The sequence below is a fragment of the Natrix helvetica genome (assembly GCF_964273705.1).
Source record: "Natrix helvetica genome assembly, chromosome: 2".
NCBI lineage: Eukaryota > Metazoa > Chordata > Lepidosauria > Squamata > Natricidae > Natrix > Natrix helvetica.
Genome location: NC_138552.1, coordinates 121,409,955 through 121,435,965, shown reverse-complemented (window position 1 = coordinate 121,435,965; position 26,011 = coordinate 121,409,955). Strand labels below are relative to the sequence as shown.

The 26,011-nt window shown below is 42.9% G+C and overlaps 1 protein-coding gene across 1 annotated transcript; it reads right to left on the bottom strand.

Moving 5' to 3' along the window:
* Nucleotides 1–2,202: 2,202 nt before the first annotated feature.
* On the bottom strand, nucleotides 2,203–25,770 carry ITM2B (integral membrane protein 2B; the record flags this gene model as incomplete). Its single annotated transcript, XM_081943854.1, is given in 10 exon segments — nucleotides 2,203–2,418; nucleotides 2,422–2,447; nucleotides 4,514–4,664; nucleotides 8,370–8,480; nucleotides 10,947–10,996; nucleotides 10,999–11,149; nucleotides 13,189–13,269; nucleotides 13,273–13,317; nucleotides 25,594–25,650; nucleotides 25,702–25,770. Coding segments are annotated over 10 exon segments (801 nt in total). The 3' UTR covers nucleotides 2,203–2,358.
* Between the last annotated feature and the right edge of the window lie 241 nt (nucleotides 25,771–26,011).

The following is a 26,011-nucleotide window of genomic DNA, read 5'->3' as shown; positions in this document are numbered from 1 at the left end:
GAAAGAGGCTCCAAGGGTGTTGAGAACCCCAAAGAACAGGACAAGATCAGGGCTCAGGGTATGGGATTCCTGGAGATGATGGACGAGGGGTTGGAGCAAGCTCGCTCCCGCCACCGGCGTCTCATCTCTCGGTGGGGATAGTACCCTCAACCTAAACCAATTCCAAGCCCTAAGGACAAACGCTCAACAATCCATGTGAAACATGGGGCGGAACAAAGGAAGAATGGGCTTCTGCGACAATTAAGAGAAGGGAACTATATGTTGAGACTACTGGAACTAGGCCAGAGTCTAATTAATCAATCTGACCCCGCACTAGGTCAAAAATGCTGGTTGTGTTTATCTGCTCGCCCTTCATCTGGTAATGCTGTCCCAGTTGAGCTAGATCTTTGGGCAAAGACCAGGGTCACACTGGCCTTTGAGAAGGGTGGTAGATGGAGAACCCTATCGGTGGAAGCAAAGTTGTACGGTGACTTTTACAATGCATTAAAAAGGCTGGGGATGAGCCGCCTCCCCATTGTTGGCCCTATAGCCATATAATGAGGATGAGATTTCAGACACAGGCACATATGTACATTATATGCTTGTATTGTTTATTTAAAGCTCTGTAGTAGGCTAGACTCAATTGTAGCTAAAAATTGTCTAGAAGGGGGGAATAATGTAGGATGTAAAGTGAGATTTGGACATTAAGAGTGAACATACGGGGTCAGGCTGGATAGCCTCTCAGGGGTCCTTTCATCTTGTTATTATAAAGTAAAAGATGAGTTTGAAGCTTGCAAAAGAACAGGAAGTGTGAATGCCTAGCCAAAGAGTTCAGCTAAAGTTCTCACAAAACCACAGAGTTTAGCTAAAGTTCTTACAAAGCCACGTAGCCATTATGACCTGCAGCCCAGACAAAAAGGGAAGCAAGACAGCATCTGCTTATAAGGGTTCTTTCCTCAAGGTAACCAATCAGAAATGGGTTAAGTATTTCCATATTGTGCTGCTTTTGACAAAGTATAAGAATGCGTGCTTCCATTAGAAGAGTTGTTCAGAAGTTACATGCTTGCTTTGACTAGCTTTTCTGAACCTGGCTGCCAAATAAACTTCTCCTTGGTCCTGAAAAGTCCTGTTATTTTCTGCAACACTTCAGAACACTTTTCCCATGAAATCTATGCCAATACAGATAGTCCTCACTTATTGAGTGCCTTGTCTGGGATTTTCAAAATTATGGTGTTGAAAAAATAATTTTATAACCAGTGTCCAGATTTACCTTTACCCCATTCCTTTGTCACATGATCACCATTTCAATCAATACATATTTTTCTGTTCCTACCTTGTTTTTTTCCCCAGTTGCAGAGTGAAGAAATTAGGGATTGCAAGAGAATAAGCATGCACACTGAGGAATATACAACAAAAGCAATGCACTGTCATTGGCAGCTGCAAGGATGCTATTCAAATATATTCACTTGCTTCCTCTCTTGTAATCTCTTCCTCTCCAATCTCTTCACTCTTTGGAGTGGGTGGAAGGAAAGCCACTTCTACACCTCTCCTGTGTCTGACTTGTTTCCTCCACCTTGCAGAGATTGCCAGCGAAGGGATTTCAAGAAAAATAAATTCTTTGCTTCTTAAATACACACCTGGATGATAAATCCCTAGGGGAAAAAAACCAATACTTTAACATTTACTTTTTTAAAAAGTGTTTCAGTTCTACCATTACAAATAAAACTAAATAATTCCAAGATTTAGTAACCTAATAATTATAAAAATGTAACCAGTAATTTCTAAAATACAATTCTTAAACACAGTTCATGTAAAAGAACTTACCAAAAACATTTACACAAAGAGATTTGTATTTATTTTCTTTTGCATACATATAGCTTATATACAGGTCAGTAACATGAAATTACTGCTAGAGTTTGTACAGTAGACACCTATATTAGCACAGCCAATTCAAAGTGAATTTAAATGTCACTGGAAACACAACAATTTCCAGCTTTATTATAAAATGTTTCTTAATGAGCGGTAATCAATAATAGTACTAATACACCTCAAAAGTTGCAACTGATCTATACATTTTTAAACTTTTAACTAGAATTATTTTATATAAATTTTTGGTAATATTGGATGCACAATTTACCTCCTGATAGTTCAGGATTTATTATGTGAAATACACTAACAATATACAGCGTCTATTCCAACATAAAAAATAACATTATACTTCAAAATATGACAAAACTGTTTCATGAGATTAAGTAATTAGATTCAGCAATACAGCCTTGCCTATTCTTTAATAAATGATTATAAAAAGAAATCACTGCACATAATAGAAAGGATAAATGGAAGTAGCTTTTTAATTTTCTGTTACAGTAGCATTCCTTATTATTCTTCGCAAATAAGCCTTTCCATCGCAAATCTGTTCTCAAAATGTCGAATTATCCGTCAATTACCTGCTTCACGCTTGTGAATGCCTATTATGGGAGAATGAACAAAATATTGAGTTATTTTTTTAAAAATTGTATACATTGGTATGGAAAAATATGCATTGAAAAACCACAATGTATATTTTGTAAAGTATGCAGAGCTGCTCTCCCATTCAAGGTCTAAATTATACCAGAAAGAAAACTGCAAAGAAACAGTGACATTATTCTGTACTGAAATGACAGGCCATATGGGAGTTCAGGTAATCATCATTTGATGATCACTCATTCAGTGACCATTTGAAGTTGTAATGGAGCTGAATAATTGGTGTTTACAATCAGTCCTTAAAGCTTTGGTCATCATGATACTCCATAGTCATATGGTTGCAATTTGGGTATTTGGCAATCAGTTAACATGACAGTTGAGGTGTCCTGCAATGACATGACCATCATTTGCAACCTTTCCTTCCATCATGCAAAGTCCATGGAGAAGTCAGCACTTCTCTCAAGGAGCTCCGCTATGAGATCACAGGGATCTTCCGCTCTGTAGTATGTGCTCACACTACAGCACTCTCTCCCACAAACATAGCTGTACTCAGCCGGCACCGCAGTACCTTGACCCCAGTCCACAGGTACTCATACAATGTCACAGCATCTATTATTAACAATGGGAAGACAGGTGAGCATAAACAAGAGTATTGTGGGTTTTCTTTTTTAAAAAAAGCACTGTTCTCAACAGTAAGTATATCCAAAGTTTTCCATCTGCTATCTTCACTGGTTTCTTATTTTAAGTGTGTATTGAAATTTGTAGAAAGTTATTAAGTTTAAGTTTGTATTATGAAGAGGTTCTATCACTTTCCATTCACTGAATAGATTCACTGGAATCTATGAGTGGACAAAAGATATATGAATTTATATCTGTCTAATTGAGAATAAGCCTCATGGAGCACTGTGGACTCTGCTTTGAAGTTGCATAGCACATCCTTCAAACTGCCTTTGTCTCAGAAAGAGAGGGAGGGAAGAGAGAGAGAGATATATATATCAAATAAATAAATAATTTGATTTAAATAATTTAAATAAGTAGTCAAATCTTCAGTTTTAATTTCAAGTTTCTTCACTATACTGTCCTAAGAAATATTGTAAAATAAGGTATTCTATCTAAATATATTGAACATGTTCAAACTTCCAATGAAATACTTTAAAATACGTTTAAATATCATTAATATTGGTAAGTTAACCACATGCTTAATTTATCAAAGTGAACGGTAGTAGTACATAACTTTACGTTTGCCAAACATTTGTGGGGAAAATGTATAATAATGTTTTAATATATGAAAGTAATATTAGTAAAATTAACACACTATTATCCCAAATAATTTAGCCACAGGTATACCATCATTTCTTCTTATAAGAGAATATATTCATAATTTATGAGGAACCATTTTTTTCCAACCAGAACATTGTGCTAAGCTATGCTAATTACTGACACTGCAATCTGATGTGAAATATTAAAAGGCAAAAAAATCTGTCTTAAAGCTTTGCATATATTAAATATGCACATCTGTAACATTAAAAATTAGGTGCTATAAGAGTCATGGATATTTTTATGGACATTTTTAGAATATAGGCAAATCCCCATTTAAAATCCACATTAGCCACCCTTTCATGTTATAATGGTACACCAAGTCATAGCCTCCCCAGAATCACATGATCACATTTGGTGACTTACTCACATTATGATGCTGCAACATCCCATGGACATGTGATCACAACCTGTGACTGTCTCTGCTGGCTTTCAACATGATGTCAATCGGAAAACCAGCAAGAGGTTACAAATGATAAATGCAAGATGCTGCAATCACACAGGATTCGCTGAATTCCGGCAACTGTTGTCATAAATCAGCATGGTCACACAGTGTCATGCCTTATGACCATATCACTTAGTGATGGTGTTCCTGATTCCAATTAGCATTGGTAAGAGAAGACTGCTTGTACCAGATTTTATTACAATGTAGCAAAATATATACTGACTGAAATATTAGTTTTGCATAGTTTCATGTGGAAACAAAACATTAATTATGGCTATCTTTATTATCTAATCTATGTTTATACCATACCTTTCAGTGCTTCCTTGTGCTGCAATTTATAAGTCTCTTTATCACGACAAAGGCGATAAATGAAAAAACCTAGTTGATCCACATTTTCAATCCAATCAGTGACTATCATCTGCTCATGAATCAAGTATGAATGTGGCAAATATGTTCCAGCCTACATGAATTAATAGAATTATGGAAGAGTTTAAAAAAATATTAAATCTGTTGTATTCATTTTCATTTAACTTCTTCATTATTAATTTATGGGAATTTGTATTTATTAACTTATATCCATAATTATGCTTCTGAAGAATATGGATTTTGAGAAACAGAAAGTAAGTAGCCTACTTTTTTTTTCAAGGAATCATAGTGTAAATCATGGACTGAGAAGCAATAAAATTTTCTTTGCCAGAGAAGTTTGTCTTTTAAAAAATACTTCCAGGATGCCGATTGATTTTTAAAATCCAGATGGCATACCATTAAGCTATTCAAGGTCAACATTTTGGGTATGCTGCTGCTGTATGGTACTGATGTCCAATCTTTACTCTTTCCAAGATGTTTCTTAAAATAGCACACACAGGGCTGAGCTCAGGGCCCATGAAAACTACTATAGGGGCTACTTAGGGGCTCAAGCAAGATAAATTCTTTGGGGTGATTCCTGTGGTTCATCTTACCACTGATTTGTACCACCCTGAAAAGACACATTGTGGTCTGTCAATATTAGCTTTACATTATTTACTAGGCCTCACAAAAACCTGAGCAGAACTCAAAAGGAAGGTCTGTAACTTATATCATCTAGTACAGTCAAGGCCCAAATCACCCATGTCTATAATAAAATTCTCCCATCTTCCTTGACTCTCCCTGGGTATTTTTTCTTTTATGATCATCCATGCTTCACATAAAATACTTTATTTCCTCTGGCCCAAATATGTGCCAAATATGGTGACAATTTAAAGTTATTTCAATTATTCAAATGAAAATTTATTATTTAAAATACAAATATTGAATCTATATTCCATATTTTATTAAAATGTCCACTCTACACACAATGACAATTAAAACATATAACGCCAGTAATTACAAACTCTGGGGCCTCATTTAGCAATGGCCCCAGTTAAAAACTGTTTGCAAATACATTTATGGTAGCAAACAATAGTGAAAAAACTGTTTTCTGACAAATGTCATACTTTTATTCACATTTCTGCCCCTGACAACAATGCATGATTGAGAGTGAGGGGGCTGGCGTTGCTGCATGAGAAGCCTTTATCTGAGCAGTAACCTTTGCAATCGCTCTCTCTCTCTCTCTCTCACTCTCACACACACACAAACACACACACCTCACACTCTTAGTCATGTAGTTTGCTTAGTGACTATTTTGCTGGAATGAATTGCAGCCATTAAAGGAGAGTACTGATTTCCTTTAAAGTGACCAATTTCTCAATGGCACTGGCAAAATTATTACCTGTAGCTTTAGCCCATGGGAAGCAGCTGGTGCCTTTTTTATAGTTTTGGTCACCTTTTATGTAATTTATATATTTTAATTTTTTAAGCTTGTCGGTTTGATGTTTGTTTTTTATATAATAAAATTTTATTGGTTTTTCAAGATTTATAGGGAAAAGGGTAAATGAACAGGTATACAAATTTTGGCAGTTGCAAAGTGTGTGAGGCCCCCCTCCCTCCATACCCATAGTATACATTTAATATAATGCATTAGTATATAATTGATTACAGTCAGCATATTAGTTCTATTATTAAATTCAATCAAATTAAACATTACAGTATAAAATCCAAATATAATTCCATTTTCACTTTCGGTCAGTTTATAATAATATGATTTTCTTGTTTATTTTTGTGATCTGAGTCTTCTTGCTATTGCCCCATCTCCCTCCACTGGCAGAGCTCTGGCCCCTCCCGTGTCCTGCGTGTCCGTTGTGGTATCTGGTGGTTTCTCTAGGAATGTTTTATTTTTTTCCATAAAGGCCTGCGCCTCTATGGGTGAATTAATTCTAATTCTTGTCTCCTCCCAGAATATCAGCATACCTTCAGGCATCAACCATCTAAACCACACCCCTTTCTGGTATAATTTATTCGCTAATTGCGAATAATTTTTTCTTTTTTTTTTTTTTTTTTTTTTTTTTTCTCTAATCTTCTTAGGGATCTGCTTCAGAATGGTAATCTCCATATCATGATATATCAATGCTTGCCCCCTTTGTACACCCAGAATTTCATCTCTTGTGCTTTTTCTAAGAAATTTAATATGAACCTCCCTGGGTACATTGTGTGTTCTAGCGTAAGCTGAATTCACTCTATAAACCAGATCTATATCCCACCCCATCTGTTGTTTTTCTTTGTGTGTGTAGTCAGCCAGAATGTTTGTCATGATGTCCCTTATATTTTCCCCATCTTCTTCTATAACATTTTGAAATCTAAGATAATAGGACATTCTCTCAAATTCTAATTTCATCTGTTGGATGTCAAGATCTTTGTTCCCTTTCTGCACAGCTTCCACCCCCCCCCTCACCTCCTCCACCCCCCCTTCCACAAGATCCAGTCTCTGTGAGTTCTTATAAATTTGGGCTTGATTTTCTTTAATTTCATCTTTCATTTCCCTTAGCTGTTTCTTGATTTCCTCCTGGCCCTGTAAAATTTGTTGAAGCATTTGTTGAAAGTCCATCTCTATAGTCTTAGGTTGCATCAGTTCTGTTATCTTGGACTGTGTGGCTGGACTGGATGTTACAGATGTTGGAGCAGATGTGGCAAAGCCAGATTTCCCAGGAGGTGGTCTTTTGGATGCCATCCTTTATAACATTAGAAGTTCAGTCCATATATAAGATAAACAGTTAGAAAAGAAGGGTAGCCAGGTGAGGTCCGGGAGCAGAAGAACCAGGCAGAAGAGAATCTCTCTAATAAGTCTGGCAATAGATGAAAGGTTTCCCCTAGAAAGTTCAAAAAGACCAATCCACAAGAGATTCCTCTGGGAGACACGGAGACAAAGACCGGAAGCCTGAATTTTAAAGGTGGAGTCAGGTTTCACAGTTCATAAAGACAACGGAAGTGTGCCATCTTGCCCTGCCAGTTTTGGGCACAGAGGCATATCAAAGTTTTAAAAAGTTCCAAAGGTCCTCAAATCTCAGTAAATAGTGAAATTAAATTGCAAAGAAAATCATCCAACCTGGGTGAGGCTTCATTCGTTGGCTCTCCCCCCTCCTCCTTCCCCGGGGGCTGAGAGCAAGATTATTCCTCGCCGCTTATCCAAGGGGGGGGGAAACCCCCCTCCCTCCAGCCGCGCCTCCAGAATACTCCGAAAGTTATTTAAAGAAAGCTAACTAGTTCTTTGTGCAAAATAGGGCATGAAGAGAGAAGCAGCCTCACCGCACCGCAGCTGCTTCCTTCACTTGCTTCATTCTCCCGACGGCTTTAGCGAGGCGCGAAGCGCAGAAACGCGAGGCGCCCTCCGATCTAGCTCCCCGGTGCCTTGGGCGCGCGAGAGACCTCCCGCCGGCCGCCGCCGATGCAGGAGCTCCCCGCGATGCCGCCCCTCCGGCAGGACCCCTCTGAGGGGTGTCCTGTGCCCCCCAAGGAGTGGGGAAGCCCACCGGAGAGCCGGAGCGGGCAAAGAGCTGCCCGTCGCCGCTGCCGCCGGAACCGGAACCGGTTTGATGTTTGTTTGACCATAAGTAAAGAACAAATTGCAATGGTCTGGTTTTGTTCGGAGGAGTTATTATAAATAGATTTAGTGTAAGGTAGTAAAAATGTTAATATAAATACTATAAAGGAATAAAATTTGGTTCAGTTCTAATTAACTGGGACGTAAATTAGCTTAATAAAGATAAGGATTACTAAATACTAAATACATTTTTTTTGAAAAATTAAATCTTATTTTGATGTTGATCAACACTTCTAAGAAGTTTTTAGGTGGCATAACAACTGACATATTCAGAGGAATGACATAGCACTTATTCAAGCTGAGGTCAAGATAAGCTGTAAGTCTCTAATTAAAAAAATCATGAATCTCTTAATAGTATTAGAATATGTAACACTGTATATGACTTAATGTACTATACTGCTCTTTCAAAGACAAACATTTAAATACTTTTAGGTATTTATTCCATTTCAGTCTCTAGTTATTAAAAGATTATTTTCTGATAACAAGAGGAAAAAAAAGAATTAGCTTAAGGAAAGTATTCCAGAATAGTTTTCTACCTCATATGTTCCAGATACATTTAAAGCAATAAATGCAAATCAAATTTACATGATAGGTATATAACAGAATGACACAGTTGGGAGGGACCTTGAAGATCCAACACCCTGTCCAACACCCTGTTCAAGCAGGAGACCCTAGAGGGGACAAACAAAGGTCTGTCTAGTCTCTTCTTAAAAACGTATAGTCATGGAACACCCACACACCTTCTGGAGGCAAACCATTACACTGATAAATTATTCTACCAGGAATTTTTTCCTTAGTTCTAGGTTGCTTCTCTCCTTTATTAATTTCCATTCGTTATTGCCTTCTGGTGCTTTGGAAAAATTCGTTATTGTCTTCTGGTGCTTTGGAAAAATAGCTTGACTCTCTCTTCTTTGTGGCAGCCCCTCAAATATTGGAACACTGCTATCATGTCACCCCTAGTCATTTTTTCACCAGACATACCTTATTCCTGCAACCATTCTTCATATGTTTTAGTCTCCAGCTCTCTAATTATCTTTGTTGTTCTTTGCCCTCTTTCCAGAGCCTCAACATCTTTTTTATACTGTGGCAACCAAAACTGGATGCAGCATTTCAAGTATGGTCTTACCAAGGCATTGTAAAGCAGTACTAACACTTCATGTGATTTTGATTTTATCTCTGTAATGCAGCCTAGGATTGACTTTTTTGGTGGCTGCAGCACACTACTGGCTCATATTTGAGTAGTTGTCTACTAGGATTTCAAGATTCCTCCCACAGTTGCTGCTATTGAGCCAGGTTTCACCCATTCTACACCTGTACAATTGGTCTTTCTTGCCTAAGTGTAAAACCTTACTTTTCTCACCACTGAATTTTATTTTGCTAGATAGGGCCCAGTGTTCAAATCCATTGAGATCCTTCTGGATCTTGAGCCTATCTTCTGGGATGTTGGCTAGTCCTGCCAGGTTGGTGTCATCTGCAAATTTGATAAGTTCCCTTTCTATTCCCTCATGTAAATCATCTATAAAAATATTTTTTTTTATTGAAAAAGTTTTATACAGACAAATTTTCCCCCTTTTTACCCCCCGACATATAATGTAGATCACATACAAATACTGTACCCCCTCCCCTCCCCCCCGTCTTAAAATAGATTCCTCATTCAAATATTGTACCCCCTCACCTCCCTGTGGATCTGTGGTTAGTTCTCTAAGATGTTTGGAACAACCTACCAGCCGAGTTCCTTCAAAAACAGTGTGCAAGTATACCTAGAAGAATTGCTGCTGTTTTGAAGGCAAAGGGTGGTCACACAAAATATTGATTTGAGGGGTTTTTTTTTTGTTCACTCACTTTGCATTTTGGAAATTGACAAAAATAAACAATCATTATTTATATTTCTGAAAGCATTCATTTACAGCATTTTTTCACACCTGCCTACAACTTTTGCACAGTACTGTAGTTCCATTAAGTCCACAGTGTGTGGTTTGTCAGCCAGTTACAAATCCATCTTGTGGTGATTCTGTCTATCCTACATTTTTCAAACTTACTAAAAAGTAGATTGTGGTCTATTCTGTCAAATATCTTAATGAAATTCAAAAATACTATGTCCACAGAATTTTGCTGGTCCACTAATTTAGTCACTTTGTCAAATAATGAAGTAAGATTTGTTTGCCATGATAGGTTTATGACAAACCCATGTTGAATTTTGGTTATAACTTTGCTTGCTTCTAGGTGTTCTCAGATCTGTTGCTTGTTTCAGCCTAACACTAACCCAGAAAAGGAACATTGTTTTTAGAAGCTTGGATACAAGCAGTTTTTTGCTTGTTCTTGCATCATTAAATTATTTCCTCACTTGTAACAACAGAGAATTCAGAACTTTGCAGGCTTTAATAGCAAAAGCACTTGGACTTATATACCGCTTCATAGAGCTTTACAGCCCTCTCTAAGCCATTTACAGAGTCAGGATATTGCCCCCAACAATCTGGGTCCTCATTTTACCAACCTCAGAAGGATGGAAGGATGAGTCAACCTTGAGCCAGAGAGACTCAAACTATCAAACTGCTGGCAATCAGCAGTCAGCAGAATTAGTCTGCAATACTGCACTCTAACCACTGCACCACCACAACTTTTTAACCAATCTATGCAATCCTTTTACTTTCTCCACTCTGGCTTTCTTTGTGCACTTACCAGTATATATACAAATATAACCAAGACACCAGAAATGATCAGTAACTTCAATCCGTAACTTCAAATACCTTTCCCTCCAATTGCAATGTTATTCAGAGCATTATTCCTTACCCTCTGAAAATCATGGACAATATCAGCTGGATCATTGTCAGCAAATTCTGAACTGGCACACTAATGAACTCAACATCCTCCTCCTGAAGGATCTGGATACTCTCTTCAATTATCTGATAACGAGGAGCCGAAGCAATTGTATCTGAGTCAGTTAGGGTTAAGCCATCCTCAATATACTTATTTCCACAGAAGTAAACGTTTTCCTAAAAAACAAAGGTAATATACATAATGCAAAACAAAGCAGAGTTCATTAATCTTGTTGCAACATATATCCACCTCATCACTGCTAAATTTCAAATCCAGAATACTAGCCACTCTGTTTTTAAGTTTATTAGATAATATTATAGTTTATTCAGAGCAGAATTTATTATGAGAGGAAGATTACTATCTATCATCTGAAAAGAGATGTTGTAGTTTGAATTTACAACTTTTTGTACTGGCCAACCATTAAGTAATAATTACTACAAAATCTCAGGTTAGGTTCATACAAATTTCATACATATTTGTTTAATTATTAAATGAACCACAGTTGACTACATTGGTGTTATTCAGATAAGCATAACCATTTTGGTTTTGGTTCAGACAAAACAAAGAATAAAAATTAAAAATGAGAATTCATATCGTGGCTTAGCACAAAGGTGAGCATTCTGTAGCCCACAAAAGTTAACTAGGGTTTTAAAATTGCATCAGCAAAATTTGCCAACAAAAAAGGCCTAACGTTTGCTATATTTTTTCAACTTTTAAGAATGAGAAAGGAGGTCCATTGAAAGACAAGTTATTTCCTACCATTAAGCTAGCTTCAAACAGCCAAAATTGCTGTTTCAGTTCAGTTCCTGCTCATTTTTGCCATTTGTGGGATTTTTAAAGAAAAAAGGTGGTTAGGAATGATAATATCAACTATCCAGGACATCTGCTGGTAAACAAGGTAAAAACTACCAAGCCCCTTCAGAAATCACCCAGGTCTCTGAGTCAGACTATTTTGTATCTGACAATCTAAAATTGACCTGAGAATGACCAGTTGTTATTTGAAATTCTAGATAGCAGCAGCTGGAAATTCTGGTTGCCTTGGTAGACATAGAAATGATATTCTGAAGTTCAGGTCAACCACTAGCAATGATTACATGGCCAATAGAATGAGATTAAGATGGCACTGGATAGCTTAATTTAACCAACCAACATTCTCAAGTCATACATAGAGTATGCACTTTAACTTTATTATGGTGAATATTGCCTTTCTTTTGCTAATGCACAGATGGCCATAAAGTGGCGCAGTGGCCATTTTCAGCTGGTAGGACGAACCTCGTGAGAAGACGACCATACGCAGCCAGTGGCCACAGGGATTGCTCTATGCGTTCCCTCCCCTTCCTCTAATCCCAGAGGTGTTGAAGAAGATAGTGTTGGAGGGAGCGGAGGTCATTCTGGTAGCTCTACATTGGCCTTGAAGGCCTTGGATTGCGGACTTAGTGGGTCTGTCTATAACCAAATCCTGGAGAATTCCCCAGGAGAGGATCTCTCTGCACCAGGGGTTTCTGGTCCATCCGAGCCACAATGGCTCTAGTTGACAGGCTGGTGCATGAGAGGGACCTCCTGAGGAAAATTAACTTCTCCTCCAGAGTGATAGGGACTATTGAGCTATCTAGGTGCCGGTCCAGTACAAGAATATACAATGCCAAGTGGAAAACATTCTGTAAGTGGTGCCAGACAGCAAACGTAGAACCCATGGGACCCTCGATTCCACAAATCCTGGAATTCTTCCAGGAATTCATTTTCGCCCTCCCAGAGCCTTGAGAAAAGTCTCCAGAGTGTGGGAAAGGTGACCCCCCCCCATGGTGCAGAAGGCCAAGTAGGCTGTGCTGGGGGTTACATATGCATGCGGTTGGGGGTGTTGCACATGCATGCGCAGGGGCACAGATGCATTGCATTGTGGGTGGGCATGTGCGCAATAGCACACACGTGCACAATTTCGGCAGGTGAGGAGAACAATGTTAGCTCTCACTGATCTAGTTATCCCAAAAGACTTTATTTTCACAATAGGAACACTGGCAAATATTTCCTAATATTAAACTTATATCCAAATGTATTTATAGAGTTTATGTTGTATTGGAGTTAATTTTCTCAAGTTTAAAAATATTTAAAATGAATTTTATATTAAGACTTAAGCTGATAAGCCAAGTTGGACAATTCCTAGTAAGTTAACAACAAAAATATTCAAAACTCGATCGTATACGTATTTTCATCTTACCTGAATTTGAAAATACTTGTACAGATAGGCACCACCAAGGATTACAACAGCAAGCAAAAAAGCTAATCCAAAATACATACATCAGCACCAAGCTCTTCTTTGACCAAGAGGCACCACTTCTGCTGGATCCTAGAAAGTCACACACAAAAAAGTAATCAATAGTGAGGTATATCCAGCTACATCATGTAGGTATAATGTAATCACCACTTGTGTCCATGCTATGTGAACATGCTTCCTTTCTTATCTTCTTTTCCACCTTGAACTACCACCAAATCTTCCACAGAATCCCTGAACTCCCTTCTGGAGTGGCAGGTGGAATTCTAATACATAAGCTATTCCATCAGCAAAAAGAGGTTTCACTTATTTCTACCAAGGCCACAAATCTAATTATTTTTTCCAGACAGTTTTTAATTATTAAACAGAAATGTATTAAATTTATTCAATAAATAAAAAATAAAAAATAAATTATTAAACAGAAAGCACTCATGTGCAATTTCAGTTCGGCATTTAATGCAATCATCCCTCAGCATCTAGTAGACAAACTGGGAATTTTAGGCTTTAATACTCCTTCGTACAATTGGATTCTTGCTATTTTTACTGATAAATATGTGCGAGTTGGGACTAATATTTCTAACATTTTCTTGAGCACAAGTTTTCCTCTGGGCTGTGTCCCAAGTCTGCAGTTGTTCATCTTGTTTGACCCATGACTATTGTGCTAGGTTTACCACCAACCATATTGTGAAGTATGCGGACGATAGAACAGTAGTGGGCCTTATTCAAGATGACAACAAGGTTGCTTACCGCAAGGAGGTAGAGGGTTAGTGAACTGGTATTACAAAAACAGCCTCATTTTAAACACAGAAGAAACTAAAGAGATCATTATCGATTTTAGAAAAGACAGGCACAGCCACACACCTCTACATATAATGATTCACCTGTGGAGGTGGTTAGCAGCATCAAGTTTCTGGGTGTGCAGTTACTGAGTAGGCTACCTTGGTCGCTCAACAGTGAGACACTGGTGAAGAGGGTACAGCACCTGCATTTTCTACATTGCATGAGAAAAGTTTATTTTCCTTCCTCTGTCCTTTCCACTTTCTATAGAGGGATGATCCTGTCATATTGCATTACTTTCTGGTTTGAAAGCATTACTGCTTCAGATAGGAAGGTGGTGCAGAGAGTGGTGAGGATGACAAAAAAGTTCATTGGTAGTTCACTTCGTTCTATCCAGAATATAGCACATAAGCAATGCTTGAGCAGAGTCTACCGGATTGTCTGAGACACTATACATCCTCTTCACAACCAGTTTTCCTTGTTAGCTTCTGGGAGGAAGCTTCGTGGTATCCAAAGCAGAACATCTAGATTCAGTCACAGTTTTGTTCCATATAGCATCAACCTTGTGAACTCTCAAGTTTCCTTTTTCTGCTACATATTCAAAATGGATAGTGATTAATATATATATATATATATATATATATATATATATATATATATATATATATATATATATATATATATATATATATATATATATATATATATATATATATATATGTATACTTCTACTTTACTTTATTGTCATTGTACATATATACACAGTTTACACATACAACAAAATTCACATAACACCCAGAGACCAGGCCCAACACACATAACAATCCCCAAACACACTCCCATCTACCCAAAAAATTCCCCACCCCTAAACCACCCAAACATCCACACAACAGACCAAGTAGTGCTGTCCAATAGGTCACTGATGGTGGCCCTTTAGTTCATTGTTGAGTGAAATTATAGCTCTGGGATAAAAGCCATTCAGAAGACGTGTGGTCCTGGTTTTAATTGTTCTGTATCTTCTGCCAGAAGGCAACAGTCTAAAAATATTGTAAGCAGGATGGGGAGAGTCTCTGAGAATGTTATGCAACTTCCTCAAACAGCAAGATGCAAAAATGTTATCCAGGGCTGGTAGCTAGAGCCCGGTGATATTCTGGACAGTTTTAATGATTCTCTGTAGAGCTCTGTAGAGCTTTTTTGTCCACTGCAGAGCATATATATACGTGTGTGTGTGTGTGTGTGTGTGTGTGTGTGTATGGTGCAAGTATATATCTGTATATTTATTTAGCCTTTATATGTGTGTGTTATGTGTGTGTTTATACACTTTCTATAGTGTATAAGATATACACTTTCTCTTGAGAGCAGGCAACAGAATTTCATTTTTAATGTGGGCCAATGTACTCATAGTAAAAAAAAAATGACAGTAAAAAGTTATCTCTTATCTCTTAAATTGACCATAAAGTTTTCAGCACTTATGAAATCAAAATATTATAAGCATAAATGTGGAACAGAAGCACATATCGTAAGTCTTCACAATTATCTTTGAATAGCAACTTAATGTAATTTAATGTTACTTGAATAATCCATGTCTTGGTAACTGCTTACTTAAGATTAATATAATGTAGTATATAGAAGGCTGCTCTGAAAGACAACCTGGAAACTTCAGTCAACATAAGAAGGTAAGCAAAAGAAATTACCAGAAGTGCTCAGTATGATTACATTACACCAGCGGTTCTCAAATAGTGGGGTGCGCCACTATAAGGCTCCGTAAAGGGGGGCGCGAAGGCTCCCTTTCCATCTGGGTGCAACGGCAGCGAAGGCGTGGGCGAGGCAAAATATATCCCGCCTGGAAGTGGCAGCACTTCGGACTGTGGATTTTCATTGGAGCCGCGGGCTGGAGCTGTGCAAGAAGCCTGCTCGGGCGGGGGTGGGAGGGAGGGAAGCATGGGACCGCCCGTCTTCGCCACCGCGTAGCTCGCCTCCCCGCCAGCAGCTCCACCGCCAGCATTCCGTCAAGCAAGACAAGCAAGAGGGAAAGAGGAAAGAAAGCAGGAGGGCAGAAGGGAGGTGGAAGGAAGGAAAGAAAAGCAGACACGCCGGAGGGAAAGAGGAAAGAAGGCAAGCAGGCAGGAAGGAGGCAGAAGGAAGGAGGGAAGAATGGAACTGGAAGGGAGGCAGGGAAGGAGGGAGGGAGAAAGGAAGGATAGGAGGATAGGGAAAGAGGAAAGAAGGCAGGCAGGCAGAAGGGAGGGAGGTGCAAGGAAGGAAGAAAGCATAGATAAGCAGGAGGGAAAGAAGGCAGGCAGGCAGGGGGAAAGAGGAAGGAGGGAACTGGAAGGGAGGCAGGAAGGAAGGGAAGGAGGAAGGGAGGGTGGAAGGAAGGATAGACAAGTAAGAGAGAAAGAGGAAAGAAAGCATGTGACTACGGTGGGAGACGAGGAAAGACCGGTGTGCTATGTTATGCAGAGGTGTACTTATAACAATTTTATAGACAAATGATACTATTTACAGTCGCGCGGGGGGGGGGGCGAAATGTTTTCTTCTTCCTAGGGGGGGCATGACAGAAAATAATTGAGAAGCACTGCATTACACCAAGCATGTGTTTATTTTCAATTTCAACTTAATGTATCATTACTAACCAATAAAGTTCTTCATCTTTGAGGACAACAATATCAGAAGGAATCCAGTCCTCCCACTCACACTTGTCAATTTTATGAAGAGACTAGAGAATTCCAAAGTCACTTTTAGAATCAATTAACAATAAGTCTGGGTTTCCTACTTACATGAAAACCCACATGTACTTAGATGTCTATATGAAGGTTTACCTGTTACAGACATACACCCTCAATGTGCAGGTATCTACAGTGGCTAGGGTACTCAAATTATGTGGGTAGGAAATTGGGAGCACTCTAAATAATGGATTATACTATACAGATCAATCTCAGACAGAATGAAGGAACTTTAAAATGTATCAGATGATGTGGATAACATCTCCAAGTCAAGATCAGCTCCTGATATTGTAGATGCATCCATGCAAATGTCTTGGCATACGATTGTGTTGTGGCCCAGCCGTTGCCGTTGCCGCTGCCACCAGACTCCAACAGCGAGGTGTCCTCTGAGTCGGCTCAAGAGGAGGTGGGGGACCCTGGACAGGGTTCCGACGCTGAGCAGGGCGCAGAGAGGCTGGTTGGCCACCAGGGGGCGCCTGAGGCATGGAGCAGTGGTGAAAGCCAAAGGAAGGGGGCTCCTGATGTCATAATAATAATAATAATAATAATAATAATAATAATAATAATAATAATAATAATAATAATTTTATTTGATTAGCCGCAACCCTCTCCCGAAGGACTCGGGGCGGCGTACAATCAAAACAGATAAAATACAGATAAAGACACACATACATACATAAAGAACAAAGACATATACATGTGCATGGAGGAGGTAGACTCATAAGTGAGAGACAATTAAAAAACACAATTTAAAATCCCATTAAATAAAATTACTGAATTAAAAAACCCATCAGGAGCGTTATGAAGTTATGATTGAGCCAGGCCGGCTATTTGGAATAGGTGGGTCTTGAGCTTTACACGGAAGGAGCGGAGGTCAGTAGTGGTCCTAATATCCGGGGGGAGGTCATTCCACAGGGCTGGGCCCGCCACAGAGAAGGCTCTGCTCCTAGGCGCCGCCCCATGGCACTGTCTGGTGGACGGCACCTGGAGAAGCCCCTCTCTGTGCGAGCGAATGGGTCGTAGGGATGTATGGGGCAGAATACGATCCCGCAGGTAACTAGGTCCTGAGCCATGGAGCGCTTTAAAGATCGTAATCAAGACCTTGAAACGCACCCGATAGACCACAGGAAGCCAGTGCAGCTCGCGCAGGAGAGGTGTCACATGGGAGTACTTAGTACTCCCCATAATCACCCGCGCGGCCGCATTCTGGACCAACTGCAGTCTCCGAGTGCATTTCAAGGGAAGCCCCATGTAGAGAGCGTTACAGTAGTCCAGGCGAGACGTCACCAGCGCATGGGTGACTGTGCGTAGGGCATCCCGGTCCAATAGGGGGCGCAATTGGCGCACCAGGCGAACCTGGTGGAACGCCCCCCTGGCCACGGCTGTCACATGGTCATCCATGGACAGCCTGGCATCCAGGAGGACGCCCAAATTGCGCGCCCGCTCCACGGGGGCGAGTTGAATGCCCCCAATGGCCAGAGATGGGATTAACTGGTTGAACCGGGGGGCCGGAACCCACAGCCACTCCATCTTGGAAGGGTTGAGCTTGAGTCGGTTGTCATCCATCCAGACCCGTACGGCTTCCACACACCGGGACATCACTTCGACGGCCTCATTGGGGTGGTTCGGGGTGGAAATGTACAGCTGAGTATCATCAGCGTACAGATGATATCCCACCCCGAAACCACGGATGATCTCACCCAGCGGCTTCATGTATGTGTTGAACAGTGGCGAGAGGACCAACCCCTGTGGCACCCCACAAGTAAAGGGGCTTAGGGTCGACCTCTGCTCCCCTGCCAACACACGTTGCATCCGGCCAGAGAGGTTGGAGCCGAACCACCGCAAAATGGTGCCCCGGACCGCCAACCCCTCCAGTCGGTGCAACAGGATACCATGGTCGATGGTATCAAAAGCCGCCGAGAGGTCTAATAGGACCAGGATAGAGGAACAACCCCTATCTCTGGCCCTCCAGAGATTATCCACCAACGCAACCAAGGCCGTCTCTGTACTGTGCCCAGGGCGAAAGCCGGACTGGCGCGGGTCTAGATAATCATTCTCCTCCAGATGTCGTGGGAACTGAGAAGCCACCACACTCTCTACAACCTTCGCCAAAAAGGGAAGGTTGGAGACAGGACGATAATTGGCCAGCTCCGTAGGGTCCAGGGAAGGCTTCTTGAGCAAGGGTCTCACCACCGCCTCTTTCAAGGCGGCCGGAAGAGACCCCTCACCCAACGAAGCATTCACTAGGCCCAGGAGCCAGTCGCGTGTAACCTCCCAGGATGCCAGTACAAGCCAGGAGGGACACGGGTCCAGTAAACATGTGGTAGGTCGCAGTCGTCCACGCAATCTGTCCAAATCCTCGATGACAACCAAGTCAAACTCCTCCCAAAAAGGTTTCAACTGGGCCACTGAAGGGGACCCAATCCTTCCGGATTTGAGCGACTTTATCCTGCAGATATTTCCCAAATTCCTCTGCCCTACCCTGTAAAGGGGCCTCCCGCGGCCTCTGAAACAGAAGGGAGCGGGACACCCGAAACAGGGCGGCAGGGCGGTTCTCCGCGGATGCAATGAGAGCGGCACAATATTGGCGTTTGGCCGTTCTCAATGCCACTAGGTACGTCCTTAAATGGGCTCGTACCTGTGCTCGGTCAAATTCGGATCGGGAGGATCTCCAACGACTCTCTAGGCATCTCTTGCGGCGCTTCATCACCCTTAGCTCCTCAGTAAACCAAGGAGCCAGGGTGGATCGTTGCCGCCGGAGAGGCCGCAAAGGCGCCACCTGGTTCAAGGCCCCGGTAGTCGCATTATTCCACGCGGCCACCAGGTCCTCTACCCGAGGGCGGGTCAGGGCTGCAGGAGGTGGCCCAAGCTCCGTCTGGAACCTATCTGGTTCCATCAGGCGCCTGGGGCGGAACCATCTAGTGTTTTCCGGTTCCGCCTCCCCGCAGCGAGGGGTAGCACCAGGGAAGTCAAGTTGGAGGAGTGAGTGATCTGACCATGACAGAGGAGTGATGGTTAAATTCACTCCTCCCAGATCACTCAACCACTGGCCAGAGACAAAAACAAGGTCCAAGGTGTGACCTCCCTCGTGTGTCGGGCCCTGAATCATTTGAGCCATGAACTCCCGAACCCCCTCTGATGCTTCTCCCACCGATGGCAGGTTAAAATCCCCCATCACTAGAAGTTTGGGGGTCTCAACCGCCACCGATGCGATCAGCTCGAGGAGCTCAGGCTGGGTCGCTGATGTATGGCGGGGAGCCAGGTATACTATCAGCAGGCCCAACTGCCTCCCAGGGCCCCATTTCACAACAAGGGATTCACATCCGGACGTCTGTGGCACAGTGGACTCCCTCGGCTCTAAGTCCTCCCGGATAATCACTGCTACCCCACCGCCCCTTCCCCGGGCCCAGGGCTGGTGAAATGCTTGGTAACCTGGTGGGCACATTTCCACGAGGGGTAAACCTCCCTCGTGGCCCAACCAGGTTTCCGTTATTCCCGCGAGGTCCGGCTCCCCCTCCAAAATTAGATCATGAATGAGGGGGGCCTTATTGACAACGGACCTCGCATTGCATAACAACAGCCTCAGGCCCTGGGCCTGCAGATCCTGACCACCTAGAACACGGGGGTTGGTACAAGCGACCGGGTGTAACCAGCACCCACGGTCTCCCAACCGACTGCGAGTTGTTAATCTGTCCTCGTATCTGCCCCTCCCTACGACTGTTGGAATCAAAGAGCCCTGTATAGGAATGATATCCTCTCCCCCCTCCTCCTCTCCGCTCCTTCTGCTCGTGACCCCACCTGGTGACCTGGCTCTGTCATCGCTCCTGATCTGACCCACCCACCCCCCAACCCCTAAACCCCTAAAAGATTTTAAAAAACATTTAACTAAAAAACCCCTGAGCCTCCGTTTCTTCCACCTCTCGGGGTCTATAAACCTGTCATCAAGGCGGGCCCTTGCAAGCGTCAAGGGCCATGCCTGCGAGAGGGGGGTCTCCCGCAGGCGGAGCAGGTCAAACCTCGAATAAATAATCTTAATCTTAGAATCTTAAAAAACACGATGGGGTCAAAATGTTATAGATGGTAAATGGTCAGTCATAGAAAAAAAAAAAGGGGGGGGGAAGAATTCTTAGATGACCAAATGGTGGTCTGGGTGGAGGAGAGATGGTCTAGGGTATAATCCAAATAGTCCCAATGTCCTAGTGATGTTACTGGCATCCATGACAGCTCTTTCAGCGGCTGCTGTTGAAACCAGCCTCTCACCTTCCAGTGTCCTTCCAACTCCTTCTTTTTCCTCTCTCTCCATTTTCCTCGCTTTCCTTCCAGTCTCTCCTTCTCTCCTTCCAACCTCTCAGCTCACCAGCTCGCTCCTTCCAATCCTCTCGGTTCACCCATTCACCAGTCTCTTTCCTTCCAACCTCACATTCCTCCTTCCAGCCGTTCTCACCTTCTTCCTTCCTGTCGCTCTCTGCAAAACGTTCCAAAACGCTCCAAAAGGCTGTCACAAACATCGCCATTTCCAGCTCACAACCTCTTTCCTCACCAGTGGGACAGCCTCTTCCCTTCCAGCCTCACGTTCCAAAACGCTCCAGCCTCCAGCCTCACATTCCAAAGCGCTCCAGCCTCCAGCCTCACGTTCCAAAACGCTCCAGCCTCCAGCCTCACGTTCAGCCTCTTCCCTTCGAGCCTCACATTCCAAAACACTCCAAAATGCAGTCACAAACGTCCAGCTCACCAGCCTCTTTCCAGCCTCAGTCTCTTTCCTTCCAGCCTCTCCTCGCAATTCCTCTTTCTAAGCACTCTCTCAAAAACGCTCCACAACGCTCCAAAACGCTCCGAACGTTGCCATTTCCACACACGCCGCCATTTCCGATGCTGGTCTCTCTCCCCCATTCCACAGATCGTTCGCTCTTTATCCTTCCCTCCAGTCTTCTGATTCACCCTAGCGGACCCAAATGGGTCGAAAAAGGGCCAGGGTGGTCATGCTAACTGACTTCCGACCCTCAGATGGAAATGAGGGTCGGAAATAACCTTTTCGCCCATCGCTGAGCTCCGTGGTATTCTGGAGCTTCAGGAGGTGACTGCCATCACCGGAAGCTCCTCCTCCTCCCTCATGCCTTGGAGCAGTGGGGAGGAGTCACAGGACAGTGAGTCAGACATCAGCAGTGAGCTATTAGATGCTCGTTACCGACGTGCTACCCGGGCGTAAGGAGCAATTGAGCAATTACAGGAGGTAATGGCTCTCAGCTGCTGATCATTAGACTCCTCTCCAGACTATAAAGGGACTGCTTGTGGACACACCCTTTGCAGGAATCAACTGATCATTGGAGTTGGAGAAGCTCAGATCTGTGTCGTACTTTGGCAAGCTGGATTGCTGCCAAAGGGTTTACCTGGATTGCTGCCCAGAGTGCTATCTTGACCTTGGCAGGCTGGATTGCTGCCAAGGTGGAACCTGTATGTCAATAAACATCTTTGAAGAGACTTTGTGTTGGAGTGTCTTGGTATACAAGAGGAGGGGGTCAGAACACCATTGCTTTCCTCCCATTGTTCAATTTCCTAGTTAAACTAACAGGTCTGGAATGTCCTGGACTAACTACATATAATCCTCAATTTACAACCATAATTGAGACTAAAATTTCTGTTGCTAAGCAAGACAATTAAGTTTTACCCCATTTTATGACCTTTCTTGTCTCATCTGTTAAGTGAATCACTGCAGTTGTTAAGTTAGTAACACAATGACTTTGCTTTTCAGAAGGTCATAAAAGGTGAGAGAATGAGAGAAAGAAAGAACGAGAGAAAGAACAAAAGAACAAGAGAAAGAAAGAAAAAGAAAGAAAGAAAGCACTTCTGTGCCACTGTCTCTCCTGTCATAATTACCGTATTTTTCGGAGTATAAGACACACCCTTTTTCCTCAAAAAAGAGGCTGAAAATCTGGGTGGGTCTTATACATCGAATTCAGCATTTTTTTGCTTTCCAAAGCCACGCCCCCTTTACAAAAATGGCCGTGGATACCCTTATGGAGGCTTTCAAAGAGCTCCTGAGGGCTGGAGAGCGCAGAAATGAGCAAAAAATGGGTTGTTTGGTTAATTTATGGTTCAATATACTGCATACACACAGATAATGGGTTATATAACAGGTGTTGTATGATCAGTTATATTGGATCTAATGGTGAACTGAAAAGAAATGAAATCCAAAATCACAATCTTCACAGAAGCCATGCCTGAGTCAGTTTGGATGCCTGGCAGCTAGACAAGTGCACACAATTTTCATTATTGGTTTACTTTTGCTTTCTTCCTTGGTTGGACTCAGGGAGCATGACTGGAAAAGGTTACCCAGAGCTTCCTGCTTTAAGGCAGAACAGGAACTCTGTTTCCCTTGGCACAGTTACATAGGATCCAAAGGATCCAAAATTTAAAAAATATTTTCCAAAATTAATGGTTGGAATCACATTAGATTTCATGAATAAGAATAGCAATTTTGAAATCAATTGCCATTGCCATTTTAATGGCATCTGCAACCTGTGTCAAAATATGATATACTTTTTTCCCCGTAAATCCCGGGTCAATCTAGTCTTGGAGTTCCCAGTGAGCTAAGTACTAACAGTACTAAGTATTAATCAGGCCCAACTATTCAGGTTACCCAAGCAAAACCCAGATGTTGTTATGCAAAAGAAAAACGAAACAACTTAAAAAAATCAATGCCGACCCGGTCCTGTGCAACTGAGATAAAATATGTAAATATAAAGAGAGTCCCACGATTTTTAAAGGCTTTTCAAGCATCAGCCATTTTAGATTCATAAACTGATCTCCCAAAATTGAGGTAATATTTCACTTTCCCACTGTCGCGCTCCAAGGCAACTCTTCGAGCTAAAGCACTATAGGAAGTTATCACCCAGCCCTCTCCCAGAAAAATGAAATATCCTAGGAAATATTGAAAAGGCAGAATATTATATTTCCCTGGATGTGAAAAGGAAAAAAACATGTTTTAAATTGAGAATAGCTCCCTGTAGCTTCCTGCCTCCACCCACTTTGTCAATGGGCCATTAAGAAGGCCAAGCCAGTCCCTTTACAAGAGTTCTCCCCTTCAGCTCCAGGGGGTTGGGAATGAAGGCATGATAATATAAGCCTTTACTCAACTGACCACATGGCATCTGAGAATAATAATAATAATAATAATAATAATTTATTAGCCGCTCCCTTTCCGAAAAGGACTCGGGGCGGCGTACAATGGAGTAAAAAACATATAACATTTACATAAATCCATGACATACATAAGTACAAAGACACACATGTTCGGAGGAGGTTAACAGATACAATACATAGACAATTAAAAACCATTAAAATACCCTAATTACAAAACCCCATGTACAATCCAAATTCAAAATGTTAAAAAACAGACAGTCAGGAGGAGTACGAGAAAATTACGGTTGAGCCAGGCCAGATAGTTGGAAGAGGTGGGTTTTCAGTTGTACACGGAAGGAGCGGAGATCGGAAGTAATCCTGATGTCCCGGGGGAGGTCATTCCACAGGGCTGGGCCCATCACAGAGAAGGCTCTGCTCCTGGGTGTCGCCCCCCGACACTGTTTGGCGGTCGGCACCCGGAGAAGTCCCTCTCTGTGAGAGCGGATTGGTCGTAGGGATGTGTGGGGCAGGATGCGATCCTGCATGTAACTAGGCCCTGTGCCATGGAGCGCTTTAAAGATCATAATCAAGACCTTGAAACGCACTCGGAAGACCACAGGAAGCCAGTGCAGCTCGCGCAGGAGAGGTGTTACAGGGGAGAATCTAGTCCTCCCCATGATCACCCGCGCGGCCGCGTTCTGGACCAACTGTAGTCTCCGAGTGCATCTCAAAGGAAGCCCCATGTAGAGAGCATTGCAGTAGTCCAGGCGAGACGTCACCAGCGCATGGGTGACTGTGCGTAGGGCATCCCGGTCCAATAAGGGGCGCAATTGGCGCATCAGGCGAACCTGATGGAACGCCCCCCTTGCCACGGCTGTTACATGGTCATCCATGGACAGCCGGGCATCCAGGAGGACGCCCAAATTGCGCACCTGTTCCATAGGGGCTAGTTGCACGCCCCCAATGGCCAGAGATGGAAACACCTGGTTGAACCGGGGCGCCGGAAGCCACAGCCACTCCGTCTTGGAAGGGTTGAGTTTCAGTCGGTTGCCATCCATCCAGATCCGTTGAACTCTGAGAATTCAACCAAACCTGGATTCAGCCTAGAGAGTTGCCCCTGCATGGGCCCATGTGAGTCTGACAACCAATCAGAATACATTTCTTACACAGGAACAGGAAACAGAGAGGTAGGACTGAACAGGTTATAAAAAGCCTAGCAAGTCCCTCCATCGGCCCTTCTCTTCTTCTCCACCAACATTGAAGCATGTGATTACCTTTTCTGTTCAGGACTCAGGCCATGTGGTCCTGTTCACCATTAAAACCATCTTTCCAAGCAGCCTCCATGTCTCCAGTGTCTTTTTCCCCACTTGGAGCCGAACCCAGAAGGACATTTCTTTTATCAGCACATTAAAAACCTATGAGAAACACACTCGTCTCCAAAGCCCCAGCCGGCTTAAAGCTACTTCTGGAGCCTCACTGGGCACTCTATATGAGTAACCCCCCCCCCCACGCCAGTCTCTCCTTGTTTCGACCCCATCTCCCCCACTCCACCCCCTGGACGACCACATCATTCCCCTTTCCAAACTCGACACTGCCCTTCTCGGCTGCTCTTTTAGGCCGCAGCTTGCAAGATAAGCTGCTGCTCTGGGAGAACCGTTGTTGTTTCTGCTGCTGACCCTCGGCAGGAGCACTTGCTGGCTCCGAGGCGCCAGACTCCTCCTCTCCTCGCCTTTGTGTCTGGGGACAAGATGAGCACTTGGCTGCTGCAGCTGTTTTTTTCATTCTGCCCCTCTTCTTCCTCCTCCTCCTCCTCCTCCTCCTCCTCCTCCTCCTCCTCCTCCTCCTCCTCCTCCTCCTCCGCTGCGTCTTTCTGCACCAAGGCTGAGTTAAACGACACCTTCACCATGGCTGCAGAATGCTCTCGGTTGAGGCTTCAGCAGGGATACAAAGCGTCAGGCAGCTGCAGCGAAGGTGGCCAGTCGGGCCCCCGCTTCCTTCTCGCTGAGTCCCAGGGGAAGAACCGGGGCAGTTGAAGGTTCTGCGCGGCTTCCCTCTTCCTTCTCTGTCGCCCTCAGGTGCCGAGCCTACCCGAGCGACCAAGCGAAGCCGAGAGGCAGGGGGAGGATTCGCAAGGGCGGGAGCCAGCC